The following is a 20,766-nucleotide window of genomic DNA, read 5'->3' as shown; positions in this document are numbered from 1 at the left end:
AAGAAATAATAGACAATTCCAAAGATCTGAATGAAGGGTCTGAGACTGAGTCTTTACCTAGAGCAGCAATTTTCAACAGGTGTGCTGCAGGAATTTTTATACCTATTTCGTCAAAGGCACAAACCTCTTTTCCCCTTAGACTGTCAAATTTAAAAATGACAACAGCCAACACAGTAATAGCCATCCAGTGTGAATGAATCAAAATTATACCTTTTTTTTTTGGTCCAATCAACAAAAAAATTTATCTTTTGGTGTGCTGCAGAACTTTAGTAATTAGTTGATGTGTGCCATGAGATTCCTGATCTAGAGCAATGCTGTCCAAAAGACTTTCCCATGACAATGAAGAAGGTCTGAATCTGCAGTATTCAAGAAGGTGGCTCCTGGCCACATGTGGCTATTAAGGAACAGACATGTAGCCACTGGAAAGAAAATATTTTATTTCATTGCATTTCACTTCAAAACAAACCCAGTCCATCAGGAATTCTTGTAGGTTTTACCTTACAAGTAGATTTTCAATTTCTCTATTCCTCACCATCTCCACTGCTACACCATAATCCAAGCTACACTCATCTCTTACCTAGAAAATTATGACACTCTCCCTATTTCCTTAATATTATTTTTAAATAATTATTTTTAAAATAAAATGCATTAAAAGAAATTTTAAAACAGCTTTAATGTCACATTAAGTTCATACTATTCAATCATAATAACAAAAGCAAACAATTATCTTAAATTCTAAGATCACAGTACATTTGTTTCTGGGTTTTGTTTTGTGTTTCTTAAAAGAAAGGTATACTGAAATTAATGTGGCTTTGTAGCAAACTGCATTAAAATCCATTTAGGTCTAAATAAAGAAAAATACCACTTAAAGTATCTCACAAGCGAGAGTATTGTTCCACTAAACAATATAATTTTCCTAAATCCAAACACAAGGTATTACTAGAATGAATGCAGTATTATACCTAACAGAGAAATGTCAGATTCACTGCTGTGCCATCTTGAGCTACTTTGAATCTATCTGGCTCTTGTTTACTCTCCCTAAATATGAAAGAGACAAGTTATCAATTATAGACCACAAAACACCTCTTACAATGAGAAAATGCCAGTTTAAGTAGGAATTAAAATAATTCATAGAAGTTTCCCTTCAACTCATAACTACCTGTATTTTCTTTGAGAATCATAATTATCACAACTTAAAAAATTTTCCAGCTTTAAAAAACAAGGTAATGCCCGAAATTTTTTGTTTTAAAAACATTTAGAAATGAAATACATTAGCGTTAATTTTCTGGCATTTGAGGTCTTTAAATTAATCATCTGAGCAGTCAAATATTTAGCAGCTAGAACAGGCTAGCTTCCCTCCACCCCCACCCCCCAAGTTAGAAGCAGGGAGTCAATCAGACTCCTGTATGTGCCTGACTGGATCCACCCGGCACGCCCACCAGGGGGCGATGCTCTGCCCATCTGGGGCATTACTTCGTTGCCACCAGAGCCATTCTAGCACCTGAAGCAGAGGCCATGGAGCCATCCTCAGCGCCGGGGCCAACTTTGCTCCAATGGAGCCTTGGCTGTGAGAAGGGAAGAGAGAGATAGAGAGGAAGGAGAGGGGGAAGGGTAAAGAAGCAGATGGGTGCTTCTCTGTGCTCTGGCTGGGAATTGAATCCGGGACTTCCACAAGCTGGGCCGATGCTCTACTGCTAAGCCAACTGGCCAGGGCCATAGGCTAGCTTTTAAGAATCAAGAATCCTAAAATGTCCTGACCAGGCGGTGGCGCAGTGGATAGAGCATTGGACTGGGACATGGAGGACCCAGGTTTGAGACCCCAAGGTTGCCAGCTTGAGCGCAGGCTCATCTGGTTAGAGCAAGGCTCACCAGCTTGAGCCCAAGGTCGCTGACTCGAGCAAGGGGTCACTTGGTCTTCTGTAGCCCCCCCAGTCAAGGCACATATGAGAAATCAATCAATGAACAACTAAGGAACCGCAATGAAAGAACTGATGTTTCTCATCTCTCTTCCTTCCTGTCTCTCTGTCCCTATCTGTCCCTCTCTCTGACTCTGTCTCTGCCACAAAAAAAAGAAAAAAAAAGAATCCTTAAATGAACCATCTCTCTCTTCTCCACCACCATCCCCCCACATCCCAAATAGAAAAACTCCATACAATGCAGATTTAATTCTTTAGTCCCAAGAACATAATTTGGCTTTCCCCCACATCTGCTTCATATAATTGCAATCATTTTTCATTTTCCAGGAATGAATCTTACTCATGGCATAAAGACCTGAAGAACAGTGTGACATTCCAAAAACAGCATAGGACTCGGAAGTCATTTTACTTAGTACCTACTTAAGCTGCAATTCCTTTCACTACCTCAGTGCCTTGGTTCCCTTTAAAAAGGAGGATGTGGCCCTGGCTGGTTTCCTCAGTGGATAGAGCATTGGCCTGGCATGTGGATGTCCCAGGTTTGATCCCTGGTCAGGGCACACGAGAAGTGACCAACTGCTTCTCTCCCCCTCCCCCGACCCTTCTCTCCTTCCCCTCCTGCAGACAGTGGCTTGGTTGGTCTGAGCATCAGCCCAGGCACTGAGGATAGCTCAGCTGGCCCAAGAGTCAGCCTCAGGTGCTAAAGATAGCTCAGTTGATTCAAGCATCAGCCTCAGATGGTAGTTGCTAGGTGAATCTGGGTCTATCTCCTCTCCTCTCACTTTAAAAGAGAGAGAGACAGAGTACATAGAATAAATAATCTTCAAGGCCTCACTCTAGTTCCAAATTATAGCTTTTAAAATCTTCAATGGCCCTGGCCAGTTGGCTCAGCGGTAGAGCGTTGGCCTGGCGTGCGGGGGACCCGGGTTTGATTCCCGGCCAGGGCACATAGGAGAGGCGCCCAATTGCTTCTCCACCCCCCCCCTTCCTCTCTGTCTCTCTCTTCCCCTCCCGCAGCCAAGGCTCCATTGGAGCAAAGATGGCCCGGGCGCTGGGGATGGCTCCTTGGCCTCTGCCCCAGGCGCTAGAGTAGCTCTGGTCACAGCAGAGCGACACCCCGGAGGGGCAGAGCATCGCCCCCTGGTGGGCAGAGCTTAGCCCCTGGTGGGCGTGCCGGGTGGATCCTGGTCGGGCGCATGCGGGAGTCTGTCTGACTGTCTCTCCCCATTTCCAGCTTCAGAAAAAAATAAAAATAAAAAAATAAAAATAAAAATAAAAATCTTCAATAAATCAATGCCTTTGTCAATGAGAATAAATTTTAACTGTTCATTATTAAAATATACAAACATAATCCATCACCAACTTTAACAATCATCAACAATTTGATGTATTTGTTACAGAAATTCATGATATATACTAGCCTAATTAAGTTATTTAAATTAAAAAAACTACAGAGCATGCTAATTGACTTTAATAAAATACATCTGGGCAATGAGTTTAAAATTTGATTCCTGCCCCCCCTCCCCAACAGAGGGAACTTTCTATGAAGTACACTGGAAAGACAAGGGCTCCAACACAAAATGTTTAGAAAAAGATCCCTTTCCTACAAAAAAAACTATTTCTGTCAGAGAATACCTGTTATATTTCCACCTACACTTCAGCCGTGTGGGCCCCTAGGTTGTTTAAAGAGATAAGTAATACTTTCCTTCCCTTCTTCTTTCTTTCTTTCTTTTTTTAAAGATTTTATTTATTGGTTTTTAGAGAGAGGGTGAAAGCATAGTTGTTTCACTTTAGTTGTTCATTGATTGCTTCTGATATGTGCCTTGATAGGGAAGCCCGGGGTTTCGATCTGGCGACCTCAGCGTTCCGGGTCAACACTCTATCAACTACGTCACCACAGCTCAGGCCTTTTCTTATTTCATGACCATTTGTTGTTTCCCATTGTTTTGCCCAGTTCTTAGTTTTCTCATAAGAGACTATTCTCTACATACATCACCTGCCAACCAGACTGTTCCTTCACTTGTAAATGGCAACCCTACCAATGGTGGCAACCCTGACACTCAGGTTTAATTTAGAGTCTTTGAGTCTTAAATAATTTCATTTCTTACTGCTTAAAGGCTCATCCTACCCTGTCAGAGTGGGTTCAACTCCACATATGTGTATGTGTTTATATATATTCTTATGTTAAACTGTGAAATTGTTATGTTGCTAAACATATGATCATTATTTCCTAAGTCTACCGCTAATATCTTTTACTAAATATCAAAACATAATGCTTAGCCTGACCTGCGGTGGCGCAGTGGATAAACTGTAGACCTGGAATGCTGAGGTCGCCGTTTTGAAACCCTGGGCTTGCTGGTCAAGAGACATATGGGAGTTGATGCTTCCTCCTCCTCCCTCCCCCCCTTCATTCTCTTTCTTCCTCTCTCTCTCTCTCTCTCTCTCTCTCTCTCTCCTCTCTAAAATGAATAAAGTCTTTAAAAATATAAAATGCTAAAATTTCAAAATCCATATAATAAGAAAAATCTAAATGAACAGCATACAAATTTCTATTATTAAATTGAAATTGTCAGTTTAAATAGAAATTTATAATTTGCTCACCACTGTATTATAAGGTATGTCTGTAATATATGAGGTTAGCAAGCTATTTCACATGTGTATATATCAATAAATAACTGGGGAAAAGGTTAGCAACTGAATTAATTAGGGCTCTATTTATAATAATACTATCAAAGCTAATCTAAGGAAGAGCTAAATGCTCTAGTGAAAATTCCAAGTCTCATTAGTATGGTGCCAGAAACTTTAATTAAAACAGAGCAGTTCATTTAAATGATTAGCTTTGATAATTTAAGCATGAATAGAGGTCTAATTTACTAATTTGTTGATCACTGTCTGTTATGTGTATTAGATGGTTTATCAGATACTATATACTAATGATGTCTCTGAGAAGATAGCAATATTACCACCTGGTTAGACAACACAAGTCATGAGCTGTCACCATTCACTTCTAAAGTCACAATAGACAGAATATGTCAATCAGCCAGAAATATAAACTTCAAGCTACATTTTTGCAATACTTTGCTCCATAAAAGGCAGTGGATGATTAGACAACAGTATTAAAATCAAAACTATCAACTAATTTCAAAACTAGAGCTATCTTGAAGGAAACCCTGAAAATGAACAGATAGGTCAAAATTGTCTTTTATTCGAAAGCCAAGATATATAGATGAGAACTATTTCAAAACGGATACATCACAGAGGCATACGTGTCATCTCTGAGATAAGTCAATGTTAATTTCTTTCTTTATTTTAGAAAGAGATAGAAAGAAAAGAAGGAGGGAAGAAAAGGAGGGAGGGAGGGAGGGAGGAAGGGAAGAAAGAAAGAAAGGAGATGAGAAGCATCAACTCATAGCTGTGGTACCTTATTTGTTCACTGATTGCTTCTCATATGTGCCTTGACTGGGGGGCTCAGGCTGAGCCAGTGACCCCTTACTCAAGCCAGTGACCTTGGGCTCAAGCCAGCGACCTTTGGGCTCCTGCCAGTGACCATGGGATCATGTCAATGATCTCATGCTCAAGACAGCAACCTTGCACTCAAGCTAGTGACCTCGGAGTTTCAAACCTGGGACCTTAGGTTGCCGCTCTATCCACTGTGCCACCACCAGTCAGGCAATATTGACTTATTGAAAGGTGATCAAAATTACTGATTTATAAGCATCCCATCCTCATTATAAAGCACCACAACAACAGAACCACTGCAACAACAAACCCTGCAGCTTCCTAAACTAATCCTAGACTTTTATGGTGATGCTTTGAAATTTTCTTTCTATGTATTATTTATAAGCACTTTTATTCTAACTATTTCATGATGAAGCCCATCTTAAATGGCCAAAGCTTTGCTCTGCACCAGTATTGGCATTGCTGGTTTTGTGTTAAATGAAAGTTTTTTAACGTGGTAAAATAATACCCACTTAGGAAGAGTGAGGACTTCTCTCTCAAGATTAAATGACTGGGAAGTATAATGAGAAATAAAAAGGTCTTTGTTCATAACCAAAAACAAGAAAAAGTAGGCCCTGACTGGTTGGCTCAGTGGTAGAGCATCGGCCTGGCGTGCGGGAGTCCCGGGTTCGGTTCCCGGCCAGGGCACACAGGAGAAGCGCCCATCTAGTTCTCCACCCCTCCCCCTCTCCTTCCTCTCTGTCTCTCTCTTCCCCTCCCGCAGCCAAGGCTCCATTGGAGCGAAGTTGGCCCAGGCGCTGAGGATGGCTCTATGGCCTCTGCCTCGGGCGCTAGAATGGCTCTGGATGCAACAGAGCAAGGCCCCAGATGAGCAGAGCATCGCCCCCTGGTGGGCATGCTGGGTGGATCCTGATCAGGCGCATGCGGGAGTCTGACTGCCTCCCCATTTCCAACTTCAGAAAAATACAAAATAATAGTAACAAAACAAGAAAAAGTCAACCTAAGAGTAAATTTATTGAAAGGAAGACGCTCCAGACTTTACAGATGAATATTCAAAAAACAAATAAAAACGGGAGGGAAGGGAAGAGGGAATAAAAAAAATAAAATACTGAAGATTGTACCAATTTCTAAATGAGAGGTTTAAAATATTTACAGGGACAGCCTGACCAGGCGGTGACGCACTGGATAGAGCGTCTGACTGGGATGCGGAGGACCCAGGTTCGAGACCCCGAGGTCGCCAGCTTGAGTGCGGGCCCATCTGGTTTGAGCAAGGCTCACCAGCTTGAGCCCAAGGTCGCTGGCTCAAGCAAGGGGTCACTCAGTCTGCTGTAGCCCCCCAGTCAAGGCACATATGAGAAAGCAATCAATGAACAACTAAGGAGACGCAAGGAAGAATTGATGTTTCTCATCTCGCTCCCTTCCTGTCTGTCCCTATCTATCCCTCTCTCTGACTCTCTCTGTTCTGCTACCAAAAAAAACCCACAAAAATTATAGGGACAAAATTCCCCAATTCAAAGCTATATATTTAATGTAATCCAAATTAAAACCCAAGAAAGGCTTTCTTTTTGGTGAGAGAAGGGGAAGAGTTCAAAAAGGTAGTCTCAACTCCTAGTAGAAAAACCACAGAATATCCTCCCCACCCCAAACACACATACTGAAACTGGAAGAAAAAAGAGGAGTAAGCGAGACTTTACAGTGTTAAATTAGAATATTACAAAACCTAGTAAGGAAACAGATAGGTGCGGATAAAAATACAATGTCCAGAAACAGATCTCAGTATAAACTTAAAGACTTGCATGTTACTCAGAGGCTACATCATTAAGTTATTACACCAGGTGAATAAGCTCATACAGGGAAAAACAACCCAAGGAAAAGTTCTGGATCATGCCAAAATTAAGCGAAGCTGAACCATTGGAAGCTCAGAAGCCAAGAACTAACTTTTATTGTTTCTCTTTGCATCTCACCTCCCCACCTCCACAGCTGTCAGCAGAAATGGAAGGATGATACAGCGCTATTATAAAGAAGTAGGCACTTGATAAGAAAGCTATTATTCTATTTAGTGAGCCTACAATAACATAATAAAGAGTATGAAGACGACTGGAATCGTCTATAAACTGGCCCAGGGAAGGCGGGCACCTTGGCCCTCGCCCCTCACACCAGGAACCAAGCAGGAGTGGGAGAGGCTGTGGGCACCACGACCAGACACAGGGTCTGCCTCCTCCAGGCAGTTGAGAATCCGTGCTTTGCTACATTTGAGAAAGATAAACAAAAACCCATGGTGTTAAGCATGCAAATGAGAATACTCTAAAAATTTTAAGTAGCAAAAATGTTATACAATAGGATCAAGTCTCCATTTTGGGTGTCTCGACCCAGGGGGAGAGCTGAGGCGGGAAGCAAGGTTTCACACAGTGACGTACCTGAGCACCACACCTGAGGAAAAGCTGTTCCAGGTTTCCCCAACATGCAGCCTCACACCATTCATCCCCACACGTTCAATATGAATATTCTGAAAAGCTAAATGTTACAGTAGCAGACTTTGCATAGTGAAATTGAAAATAATTTCTCTAACTTTTCCATTTTCCATACTGACCATGTACTTCATCTGTCAAAAGAAAATGGAGGCCCTGGCCAGTTGGCTCAGTGGTAGAGCGTCGGCCTGGCGTGCAGGAGTCCCGGGTTTGATTCCCAGCCAGGGCACACAGGAGAAGCGCCATCTGCTTCTCCAACCCTCCCCCTCTCCTTCCTCTCTGTCTCTCTCTTCCCCTCCTGTAGCCAAGGCTCCATTGGAGCAAAGTTGGCCCGGGTGCTGGGGATGGCTCTATGGCCTCTGCCTCAGGCGCTAGAATGGCTCTGGTTGCAACAGAGCAACGGCCCAGATGGACAGGGCATCGCCCCCTGGTGGGCGTGCCTGGTAGATCCCGGTTGGGCGCATGCGGGACTGTCTGACTGCCTCCCTGTTTCCAACTTCAGAAAAATACCAAAAAAAAAAAAAAAGAAAATGGAAATATTATAAAAAAGAAAAACCGTAATATGAAAGACCCTCTCCAATTCAAGCTGTTAAACTAACAGCTACATGTTCTCATCCCACATAAGAGTAATCTGGTTACCAAGGTTTCTAGCAATAAAAGAACTCACAGTAGGGAGGAAAATAAGACATTTTTCTGTATTGTTAATGTTAAAGAAGTTATTTTAAAAGGCTGGAAAAAAACAGCAAGCACATAAACCATTCGTTTTGTAAGATGACTCATACAAAATCACTTTGTACGACGACACACAAAAGTTCCCCTAATGCACTGAGAACATCAAAACCTGCAATGTGGTAAAAATAGTATTTTCCTTGTCAAGGTATTTTTCAGTGTTGCAAGTTAGTCATCATTTGTGAATCTCATGCCTCAAAATAAAGGCGATCACTGTTTTTGGAAAAATAATTTCACTCAAAGAACCCAAAGACAGCCTGACCAGGCGGTGGCGCAGTGGATAGAGCATCGGACTGGGATGCGGAGGACCCAGGTTCAAGACCCCAAGGTCACCAGCTTGAGCGTGGGCTCATCTGGTTGAACAAAAAGCTCACCAGCTTGAGCCCAAGGTCGCTGGCTCGAGCAAGGGGTCACTCACTTTGCTGAAGGCTTGCGGTCAAGGCACATATGAGAAAGCAATCAATGAACAATTAAGGTGTTGCAACAAAAAATTGATGATTAATACTTCTCATCTCTCTCTGTTCCTGTCTGTCTGTCCCTATCTATCTATCTCTCTGACTCTGTCTCTGAAAAAAAAAAAAGAAAAAAAGAAAAAAGAACCCAACGACAATTGAAGGTACTTACTCATATACTCATAGCTAAACAGCAATATCAAATGTTAAGAGCTCAAGGGTGCAAAGAACTGACTTCCAAAACTAAGGAACAAATAGACCAATGATTAAAGTCCATTATTCAGTAATCAGCATTTTTTTGTAAAGTACAAAACTTGAAAAGACCTTAGAAAAAACTGGCAAAATTCCCGCAATCTGCTTTCTTGGAATTTGGGAAACTAAAGCTTGCAGCAACCAAGGGAGCACCTAATCAAGAAAAACCAGGCCTGGCCTGTGGTGGCGCAGTGGATGAAGCGTCGACCTGGAAATGCTGAGGTCGCCGGTTCGAAACCCTGGGCTTGCCTGGTCAAGACACATATGAGAGTTGATGCTTCCAGCTCCTCCCCCCTTCTCTCTGTCTCTCCTCTCTCTCTCTCTCTCTCCCTCTCCTCTATAAAATGAATAAATTTTAAAAAAAAATTAATAAATTAAAAAAAAAAAAAAAGAAAAGCCAGGAAATCTCAAATCTCACCGTAAGAACCGTGAGCTTGTGGTATTTTAATTGACCCCAGTCCCTCCACCTGAAACAGTCTCCAGGACAGACCATATGTTGGGCCATGAAACAAGTCTCAATAAATTTGAAAAGGTTAAAGTCTTAAAAATATGTTCCCCAACCACAATGGAATGAAATCAGAAATCAGTAACAGAAGTAGGTTTGGATAACTCACCCTATATATACTTGCTTTTCTCTAATTTTACTACATATACACCCTAAACATTATACTAGAGGTTCTGGCAAGGGCAATTAGGCAAGAAAAAATAATAAAATGCATCCAGATTGGAAAGGAAGAACAAACTATACCTATAGATGGCAAGTCTGTATAAAAATGTCCTAAAGTAGCCACAAAAAAATCTATCAGAGCTTAAAGAGCTCAGCAAGTTTTTCTAGTCTACACCAAATAGTACCATTTTGGAAGTTTTACTGGATTTACTGAGATTTTCTTATCAGTGATGCTCTCTGGAAATATCTAAGTAGTTTCAGATAAAAACTCAATGTATCTTAAAATGCTTAGTTGAATAGTCAATTCTCTGTTCAACATTGTTTATTCTGACATTTGAAAATCACAGTATCCTTCTATATCAACTGCCTTTAAGAAATCACCACAACTAGCCACAGGAGAAAGAGGACAGAACTTGGAACTGGCCCTGGAAGAGAAAGCCAGCCTCCACAGAACGCTCTAGTTAACAAATTTGTATCATAATTAACAAATCTAACTTAAACAAAAAGATAAACCACTAAAAAACATTGCCCCAGGTTTGATTCCCAGCTAGGACACACAGGAGAAGCTCCCATCTGCTTCTCCACCCTTCTCCCTCTCCTTTCTCTCTGTTTCTCTCTTTCCCTCCTGCAGCCAAGGCTCCACTGGAGCAAAGTTGGCCCGGGAACTGAGGATGGCTCCATGGCCTCTGCCTCAGGCGCTAGAATGGTTCCAGTTGCTGCGGAGAAACACTCAGATGGGCAGAGCATCGCCCCCTGGTGAGCATGCCGGGTGGTTTCCAGTTGGGTTCTCCCACAGACATGTGGGAGTCTGTCACTCTAACTCCCTGCTTCTCACTTAAGAAAAATACAAAAAACAACAACAACAAATAAAAACATTGCCCCAGATTAGATAGGACTAAGCTACTCCTCAAATCAGTCAGACGTGAAATGTTCCAAAACAACAATAAAACACTCTAAGGGGCTTCATGTTTCAATGATAATAACCATTCTAAAAAGACCAGGCGGTGGCACAGTGGGTAGAGCATGGGCCTGGGATACCGAGGACCCAGGTTCGAGACCCCGAGGTCGCCAGCTTGAGCGCGGGCTCATCTGGTTTGAGCAAAAGCTTGAACCCAAGGTCACTGGCTCAAGCAAAGGGTTACTCAGTCTGCTGAAGGCCCGCGGTCAAGGCACATATGAGAAAGCAATCAATGAACAAACTAAGGTGTTGCATGTGCAATGAAAAACTAATGATTGATGCTTCTCATCTCTCCATTCCTATCTGTTCCTGTCTATCCCTCTCCCTGACTCTCTCTCTGCCTCTGTAAAAAAAAATAAAAATTAAAAATAAAAAATTTTAAATAAATAAATAAAAAGTCCGGAATATCCCACTAAGGGGTAAGGATTAAATTCCAAGAAAAGATCAGCTTTAATAGACTATTAAATTCAAGAAGACCTGTCCACTATTATCAAATCAATAAATACTGATTTTTTTCATAATCGCTAACCCCCAAAAAAGATTTTAAAACGTAAAAGAAAGGCATTTACCTCTTCTAAGCTCGGGAGCGAAGAAGAAGATACTGTTCGAGATGACAGTGGGTGAAATGGCTCTTGACCAATAGCATGTTGATGATTCTGAATCTGTACAAAAGGGTTCTGCGGTGGCCTGTGAGGCAGTGGAGGTAGGCCATAGGGAAAACCCGGCCCCATCAGGGGATTCTGTTGTAAGTTAGCAAAAGTCCATGCTCCGTCAGGTGCCAGGTATTTCAAGGGAGGAGGGGCAAGGTGTTCAGATGGCAATGAGAAAGGTGAGCTGAATATCTGGGGTGGCAGACGCTGTGGAAATGCCGGGCTGTTGGCTACTTCAACGTCTCTGCTGCTGTCATTGAAGTTAGAAAAGTGGCTACCGTGGTCTGTACTGGAGGGGGGGGATGGGACTGCTGGTGGGCTCCTGGCCTGGATTTGTCTGTACTGCAGAAGTCTTGACTGAGGTGGTGGCATTTCAGCCAGTTCCCGTGCTTCACTCTGTTCACGACTGGACAGCTCTCTGAGTAAGTCCTGAAACCTACACAAAGCCAATGAAACAGGAGAGAACAAAAGAAAGGCTCCGTCACATTAAGGAGAGCGTGGTCAACTGCGTATGTGATTTCTATAAGCAAAATCATAACACATAACTTGAACAAACATTTATTCATCTCAAATATAAGCATTAACACTGAACAGATTCTGAACTGAAGACACTATACATGTCCAGGTACCTGATTTCTTTCTTTTCCCTCTGTATAAAAAACACTGTCCTTGTCACTACATGCCTTTGATAACTGGCAGTGACAGAAATTCACCATAACGGTGGACCTTGTTCATCAGGGATTAGGAAACACATCGATGCATTCATGTGACACTGGCCATAAAAACAAGTTTAGAGTCAGCAGTAAACACTCAAATACCTGTAGTTAAAAGAAGGTAGAATTCTGTGCTACTAGAAAAAAAATAATAAATTCATAATTTTTCACTTTTAATCACTAATTTACTGCTGTCTTCATTCGTTCTTTGTAAGTATTACTACTGAGTACGAAAAAAATACTACTGAGTAGGATGGTATGCTTCTTTTCAGAAGAGACCACAAAGAAAAGGACCACATTAATTTAAAGTCCACGGCAGACTGTCCAAGCCTAGATTTACATAAACTGTATTTCTGTATTTTAGGGCCAACAATAGAACTGTGTAGCATATGCGCAGAAGGCCAGCATCCAATTTCTTTGGGACAGTATTACAACTTGAGGCCAAAAAGACAACATTTAAGAAAGAAAGGAAAAAAACGGGTGAGTCTTGTTCCAGAGGCTGGTGGTAGCTGCTGAAATACCTTGAGTCTGTTGTTTCAGTTTCCCCTTCAGCGCTGCTGGGTAGCTTCCAGTCCGCCCTCACTGGCTGCTGGTGCAGCCCGAGGGGCGGCTGAGGGAGATGCTGCAGGTGCGGGTGAGGGTGGTGATGGTGTGAGTACGGGATGCTGCCCTGACTCAGATAGGCGTGATGCTCGCTCCACTGCTGTAGCCGCACTTGCTGCTGCCTTAATGTTTCCAGGGCTACACTCCCATGCATACGGTCTGCAAAAGCATTTGTGAAAAGTTTAAGTTTTCATACATTTAGGGCTTCCAGTTCCTTTTTTTTCAGGCATCTTTATAACCAGATTGTCTCCACAAAGTCAAAGAAATGGCTATAGTTTGAGTTTTGGAGAAAGCAAATGTTTTCTGAATTTGCAAGTAACCAGAGTTATGGTAATGATAATGATGACTCTTTCTTTCTTTCTTTTTTTTTTTCTGAAGCTGGAAATGGGGAGGCAGTCAGACAGACTCCTGCATGAGCCCGACCGGGATCCACCTGGCACGCCCACCAGGGGGCGATGCTCTGCCCATCCGGGCGTCACTCTGTCACGACCAGAGCCACTCTAGCGCCTGGGGCAGAGACCAAGGAGCCATCCCCGGCGCCCGGGCCATCTTTTTGCTCCAATGGAGCCTCGGCTGCGGGAGGGGAAGAGAGAGACAGAGAGGAAGGAGGGGGGGCGTGGAGAAGCAGATGGGCGCTTCTCCCGTGTGCCCTGGCTGGGAATCGAACCCGGGACTCCTGCACACCAGGCCAACGCTCTACCACTGAGCCAACCGGCCAGGGCCATGATGACTCTTTCTTAGCTGGCATGAACAAGATGCTCAGTATTTTTTAGCATCTGGAACTAGATTAAATAGATTCTGATGATTACACTTTACACTGATTTTTGCTGGCATTGTTTAAAGAAATGAATCAATCCTGATCCACATTTATACTGCACAGTACATGTCATTTGAAGTAAATAATCTCTGAATTTGTCACCTTCATCAGTGACAGGAGAACTTACCCAAAGCCTCCCCTCTAGGCAATCCTGAGGGGTTCTCATCGGTGAAGTTATTGAGGTGTGATGGAAGAATGGGGCCAGGCTGAGCCAGGGCCCGCAGGGGACTGGGGCCTTCCTGCAGCATGGGCGGGGGCTGCTGCTCAGGGGCCACAGCCTCTGCAGGGGGGGACTGCGGTCGATGGGAAACGGCATTATTAAAAAAAGCACTGTTGAGCCCAGGCTGATAGGCAGGAGAAAGCTGAGGGGGGTGCTGCTGAGTCAACGGATTCAATGGATTCTGCTGCTGGGCGACCTGGCCGGGCTGGGGCGCCATCTGATTCTGATTTGGCTGTTCGGGCAAATTATTTTGCTGCTGAGTTAGCAAGGCATGCTGCTGTGGGATTGGAAATGGGGGTCTTGGTAGCTGGGGAAGAGGATGAAAATGACGGCTGGGGATTGCATACTGTGCGTGGGGAGCAGGGAGGGGGAGATTTATGTGTCTCGAGTTGAGATGGTCTTTGCGATGGAATTTGGTACTGGGATAAACAACACTAGGACGTGATTCAGGACTTCTGTTCTGTGGATTTGATTCCAAATCAATCTAGGGAAAAAATAAGAAGTCTTTCTTAACAGCAGAAAATCCGAGTCATGTGGCTTGCCACCTTTTCCCAACCCTAACACATCTTAAGGATGTCACACATTCTTCTCAGTAACAGCAGGAGTGTGGGGTACCCAATCAATCACTTTCTGACAATCAAATTAGGGAATAAGTATTTTTTAAGGTAGGAAAGATAAAACAGATAAACAGCATATTAAATCTGAGTCATAAGAAGAGACACTGCCATTTTATTAGCATATCTACTTTAATTCCTTTAAAAAACATTACTTTTAATTTCACACTTTCTTCCTTCAAAGATAACCATTTATTTCTTGCTAATATAAATCATTAAAATGTGCTCTTTCCTTCTGATTTTATTGTTTTTACATATCTCTTTCTTCAAAGACAGCTATATTAATTTTTCAAAAAATCTGAAGGGAACAAATAAATAATTTACATGTCACCTTTGTATAGTCAGTTTGGTTGTCGATCTTTGCCATTAAATAATGACATTTATTTCTTTAAGAAATATTTCTGGAGGGTTTGCCAAGGGAATTGTGCCTGGTGCTGGAGATTACAAAGCAGTCAGAAGATTTAGTCTGCACCCTTGAGGACTCAGAGCAGTAGGGGTTGGCCAACTCTGGCCCCCAGGCCGTTTCCGGCACAACAGCTCTTCGTAGGTTTTACTGGCACACAGCCACGCTTACTCTTTTACACACTGGCTATGTCTGCTTTCTCCCTATATCAACAGAACTGAGTGGTGGCAACAGAAACCATATGACCCACAGAACCTGAAGATGTACGATCTGGTCTTTTGCAGAAAAAGTTTGCTAAGCCCTGCCTGAGAGTCCGGCAGAGGATACCAACATGTAAACAACGATGAGATCCTGGGAAAGTTAAAAGTGGTTTCACAGAAGCTACGGCATTTGAGTTGAATCTTGCACAGAGCTGCAATTTCCCAAGGAACGAAGAAGCATTCTCAGTTAAGGTAACATCTTACACAGAGGTGGAGAGAGGAGAAAGAATACGGCAGATCTGGAGAGCATAAGAAGTCCTGTGCACACAGAGCCATAGCTTCACTTGTTTATATATAGTTTCCCCCTTTTTGACATTGGAGGAAGCTGCAAGGCCCAGTCGTCACACATGACCTTGAATAATTCGATGTTGAGTACAACCATTTTTGTAATCCTGTAAGCTCTGACAAGTTCCAAAGGTTTGTAAGCTAGGGAGTACTGTCATCCTTCTGAAGTGTGAGTCTGATCATAAATGGTGACAATGTGAAAAATAAAAAATGAAATATAAGGCGGGAAGAAGCAATTTTTCTTTTCCATCTCTGTCAAAACACACAATGAGCTGCTTTGGCATATCAGTATCCATATAAGTTTCAATGTTGGCACCATGGGAGGAGAAGTCCTGCGTGTCTAGGCGGGAGCCGGGAGAAAACACTGCGTGTGGGACGGGGTGGCGGCAGTTGTGATCAGAGGCAGCTTAAGACTAAACCAAGAGCTAGAGCTGCTTCTGGGCCATAAGTCACCGAGGATTATTTGCCTCATCAAAGCTCTCACATTAGACATGGAATTGGCCACTCCCAAGAACACGGAATAAGTAGCTTGTTCCTGAATTGAAGCTGGGTTTCAATGTGCCAATCAAGCCCCAAGTGCACTCTCATCTCTAATCTCTAGCTCAAGTGGACTGTCATTGTATTGGGCCAGTAAGGCCCTGAGATTACTAGGTGTGTACACATTGTCTAGAAAGTGAAACGAGGAGGACGACAACTCTGTCCCACTCAGCCCAAGCTGCTGTGATGCCTGTTCTACAAATGTCTCTGAACCTGATTAAGGTTCTTGTATAAATAAACATTTGACCCTTAAATCTTGATCTTTTTAATGACTGAGGTATACTTTTTCAAGGACTGTTGATATGCACTCTCTGATTGCATGTGGGAGGCCATGACTAGATATCAAGGTTATCTGTGGATAAGCTGCTGCTTTAACTGCCACCTTCATTTCTGGCTTTCATGTGGACGGGAAGTCAGGCCACTGCCAGAGAAATTAAATCAAGATATGCTACTTTATGATTATGATGCTGCAATGGGCTAGGCAGGACAGAAGACTGTGAGGTCTGAAGGAGTCTGAGATGACTATTACCAGAATTAAATGATGGGTTTGCTCCTGACACTAAGTTCCCGACTCAAGGAAAGCTGGGAAACGTTCTTCACAGGACAAAGCATCAGGGTGGGAAAGAAGATGAACCCTGTCTCTCAGGCTGCCTAGTCTACTAACAGGGAAGGTTCATAACAGCAATCTAAAACCAGGACACAACAGACACTACCCCTCCTGACTCCAGCTGCTCTAACAGCACCTAAAATCCTGGCTCTTGGTTTAGTCCTAAGCTGCCTCTGATCACAACTGCCGCTGCCACTGCCCCGTCCCACGCACCGTGTCTTCTCCCGGCTCCCGCCTAGACACGCAGGGCTTCTCCTCCCACGGTGCCACCTTGTCCTCTACCGAGAAGTTCCCTGGCTGCCTCATTCACACGCAACTCCTCCCGCGGGCACGGAGTCTCCCAGCTGCTGAAACCGTGCATCAGAGCTGCTTCTGGGACAAAAGTAACCAAGCAGAGAGCAGCTGCTTAAAGCAAGGCTGGGGTTGGAGATACAAATTGGGAAGTCATTGTGCAGCGGGCATTTGAAATCACAGAAATGGACTGGTTAGTAGTAAGAAACCAAAGTATGCAAAAGGAAGTGTGGGGGCAGTAACGGAACCCTGAAAAACCCAAACTTAAGGACTAGGAACAGATGGAAGAAGGTGGACAGGAACTTATAATAGGGACAGAAGGTCATGTTAGAAAGAGTTGTGAGAAGTAGAAATGTATGTCACAGAAACTGAAAAGAAACAAGACGGTTAAGATGAAAGAAGTAGAAAGTGGTGCCAAACACCAAAGAAAAGTCACAAAAGATGACAACGAAAGCCTGTTCAGAACATTCAGTCCCTTCGAACGCAACAGTTTTGGTAAAATGTTGAGGCCTGATACTAGCCTGTGGTGGTTAAGAGGCAAATAAAAGATGGGGTGGGAAGGAGAAGTTAGCCAGTAGCTATAAGAAGATGAAGATCAGCCTGATCAGGTGGTGGCGCAGTGGACAGAGCATCGGACTGGGATGCGGAGGACCCAGGTTCGAAACCCCGAGGTCACTGGCTTAAGTGTGGGCTCATCTGGTTTGAGCAAAGCTCACCAGCTTGAGCTTGAGCAAGGGGTGACTCAGCCTGCTGTAGCCCCCCGGTCAAGGCACATATAAGAAAGCAACCAATGAACAACTAAGGTGCTGCAACAAAGAATTGATGCTTCTCATCTCTCTCTCTTCCTGTCTGTCCCCATCTGTCCCTCTCTCTGTCTCTCTCTGCCTCTGTCGCACATACACACACAAAAAAAGAAGATGAAAATCAAAGAAAGTGTTAAAAAACCATCTATCAATCAATTTACTTATAGGCCAACGAGGAAGAACGAGCAACTACTGTAAAAAGAATCTAAAGCTAAATGAGAAGAAGGAATCAGGTCCGTGAGCAACCAGAAGCAGAGATATGTTTTAATGGGAACTCCTTCTCTGAGACTGGTGATAAGGAAGTAAGGATGTTCAAAGATGCAGAAAAGTGGTAAGTTGCCTGACCAGGCAGCGGCCCAATAGATAGAGTGTCAGGCTAGGATGCGGAGGACCCAGGTTTGAGACCCCAAGGTTGCCGGCTTGAGCACAGGCTCACCAGCTTGAACATGGGATCATAGACATGACCCCTGGTCACTGGCTTGAGCCCAAAGGTCACTGGCTTGAACCCAAGGTCTCTGGCTTGAGTAAGGGGTCACTCACTCTGCTGTAGCCTCCAGGTCAAGGAACATATGAGAAAGCAGTCAATGAACAACTAAGGTGCTGCAATGAAGAGTTGATGCTTCTCATCTCTCTCCCTTCCAGTCAGTCTATCCCTATCTGTCCTCCTCCTCCCATCTGTCTCTGTCACCAAAATAAAAAAAAAATTTTTTTAAAAAGAAAGAAAAAGCAAAGTGGTAAGTCTAAGGTGTTAAATTAGCCAGGTGAGACCCTGATGCTAATGGTCTAAGGCAAGATCGTCTCCCGACCATAAGGATACAAGAAGGTAGAAGATGATCGGGCATGAGAGCTGCTGAGAAAACTGGGCAAAGGGAGTCAAGTGAGTGTAGAGATGGGAAAGCCCCACCCCCGGTTCCCTGAGATCAGAAAACATCAATGTGCAGTGGCACTAATTCAGCCAATAATGTGATTTTCCCGACAAGCACAAAAACCAAGAGAACAGATGAACAAAGGGATGAGGAGGCAATGAATACAGTGGCCCCAAGGGAGGGTATGTGAGGGGCTTGAGAAAGTCAAGTCCTTCTGTTGAGGAAGTTCATTCTTCCTCCTTCCCCATTCAGCTCTGCCCATTCTGAGACAATTTTTAATAACACAACTACTGGCTGTGTCTTCATTGACCAATGTGTATCATGGAAAGTCCTTAAATTCAAGTCCATCACCAAATCACAATTGAGAAAAGTATACTGATAGATTAATCATGTAGCCAAAAAAAGGTGGAGGGAAAGGGTAACATGACCCACCGGACACTGGGAAACAATAACCATAAAAATATACATAAGATGGTAAATGTTTTTTTTTCTAAACATTAAGATTCAAGGATGACCCATCAGACTAAACCCATCAGAGCAATGCATTCACTAAATGTAAGCAGCATACCTGTTTTGATTCTGGAGGCTTTTTCTCTGGTGTTCGAATCTTATTAATTTCAGGTCCAGGATTATTTGTATCACTTTTACCTAAGAAAATATTTTAAAATTCTTATAAATTGTATCCAGTGGATGTTATATTTCCAATGACTACCTGATATTAGACAAAAGTAAAATATTTAAACATTTTCACCCATTATTATCAAGTTTTGTTCATAAATTTTCAGTGGCAGTTTTTCTGCAACAAAGAAAATTTATAAATATAACAAACCTCATTGACAAGGCAAAAGCTTAATAAAAAGATAATTTTAAAACATCAAATAATTCCAAAGATAGTTGCCTAATCTCCAGGAATTTACCGTCTCATTTTCTTTAACTAGACATAGAAAAATCTTGGCATTCTTGCTTATTTATACAGACTCAAAAATTTGGTCATTTACAAATTCAATTAAGCAAAATCTAAATAATGTATTCATCTAATTTAGTAAAAGACCCTAAACTGAATTAAGATGTTCTGAAAGAAATGTACTTATACTGTTTAAAAGTAATAGACAACAAACTAAATATAATTGAAAGATAAACAGTAAAGCAGCAAAGGCAAGGTTAAAAATATCACAATTATAACAGATGAAACTATTTCATGCACACAAAAGACTTTTACTACGTAAGAATTAACAATTGGATATTTGAAATTCCCTGAGAGAATCCATGATTTAGGCTCTTGTAAAAAAGCCAGTCCTTTAAGAATGCCACCAAAACTGTAAGATCAATTACCGTGGCAGGAGAGCCTTACTACTAAACTTCAAGAAATAAGAACTACAATGTCTGAAATAAGGACTACACCAGCCAGAGCAGATCAGAAAACGCAGAAGAAAAACTCAGTGAAGCTGAAGGCAGAGCAATAGAAACTATGCGAAATGACAAACAAAAAGAAAAATTATTTTTTAAAAAATGAAAAGAATATCTATGGGATATGGAGAAATTTATAGCAGACTAATACTTGGGTAGTTGAAATTCCTGAGGAAGAGAGGAGGAGATAAGACAGAAAAAATACCTAAAGAAATAAAGGGTAACTGTTTTCTAAACTTGATGAAAACTATAAAGCCACAGACCCAAGAAGCTCAATGAACCCCAAACACAAGAGGCATGAAGAACAACTACACCAAGAAATGTTATAATCAAATTACTAAAACCAGTATAAAAGAAACTCTTAAAGGCAATCAGGGAGGAAAAAAAAGATACATTTCATACAGAAAAACAAAGAGAAAGATGCTATCAGAAGCCCTGGCCAGTTGGCTCAGTGCTAGAGCATCGGCCTGGCATGTGGATGTCCCAGGTTCGATTCCTGGTCAGGGCACACAGAAGAAATAACCATCTGCTTCTCCACCCTTCTTTCTCTCCCTTCTCTCTCTCTCTTCCCCTCCCACCACCATGACTCCATTGGAGCAAGTTGGCCCAGGTGCTGAGGATGGCACCATGGCTTCTCCTCAGGTGCTAAAATGGCTCTGGTTGCCACAGAGCAACGGCCCCAGAGGGGCCGAACATCGCCCTTTAATGGGCTAGCCAGGTGGATCCCAGTTGGGTACATTTGGGAGTCACTCTGCCTCCCTATTTCTCACTTAAGAAAACTACAAAAAAAAA

General features: G+C 42.7%; 1 protein-coding gene across 3 annotated transcripts in view; it reads right to left on the bottom strand.

Moving 5' to 3' along the window:
• The window catches only part of HELZ (helicase with zinc finger), a 197,321-nt gene that overhangs the window by 28,978 nt on the left and 147,577 nt on the right, over positions 1 to 20,766 (bottom strand). For all 3 annotated transcript variants that reach the window (XM_066386510.1, XM_066386512.1, XM_066386511.1), the window contains 4 exons: positions 19,136 to 19,215; positions 13,809 to 14,385; positions 12,783 to 13,023; positions 11,468 to 11,984 (listed from right to left, as the gene is read on the bottom strand). In XM_066386510.1, the coding sequence (XP_066242607.1) occupies positions 11,468 to 11,984; positions 12,783 to 13,023; positions 13,809 to 14,385; positions 19,136 to 19,215 (1,415 nt within the window). The remainder of the gene's footprint in view (positions 1 to 11,467; positions 11,985 to 12,782; positions 13,024 to 13,808; positions 14,386 to 19,135; positions 19,216 to 20,766) is intronic.

This window comes from Saccopteryx leptura, chromosome 5, assembly GCF_036850995.1.
Source record: "Saccopteryx leptura isolate mSacLep1 chromosome 5, mSacLep1_pri_phased_curated, whole genome shotgun sequence".
Classification (NCBI taxonomy): Eukaryota; Metazoa; Chordata; class Mammalia; order Chiroptera; family Emballonuridae; genus Saccopteryx; species Saccopteryx leptura.
This window is presented reverse-complemented; position numbering and strand designations above follow the sequence as displayed.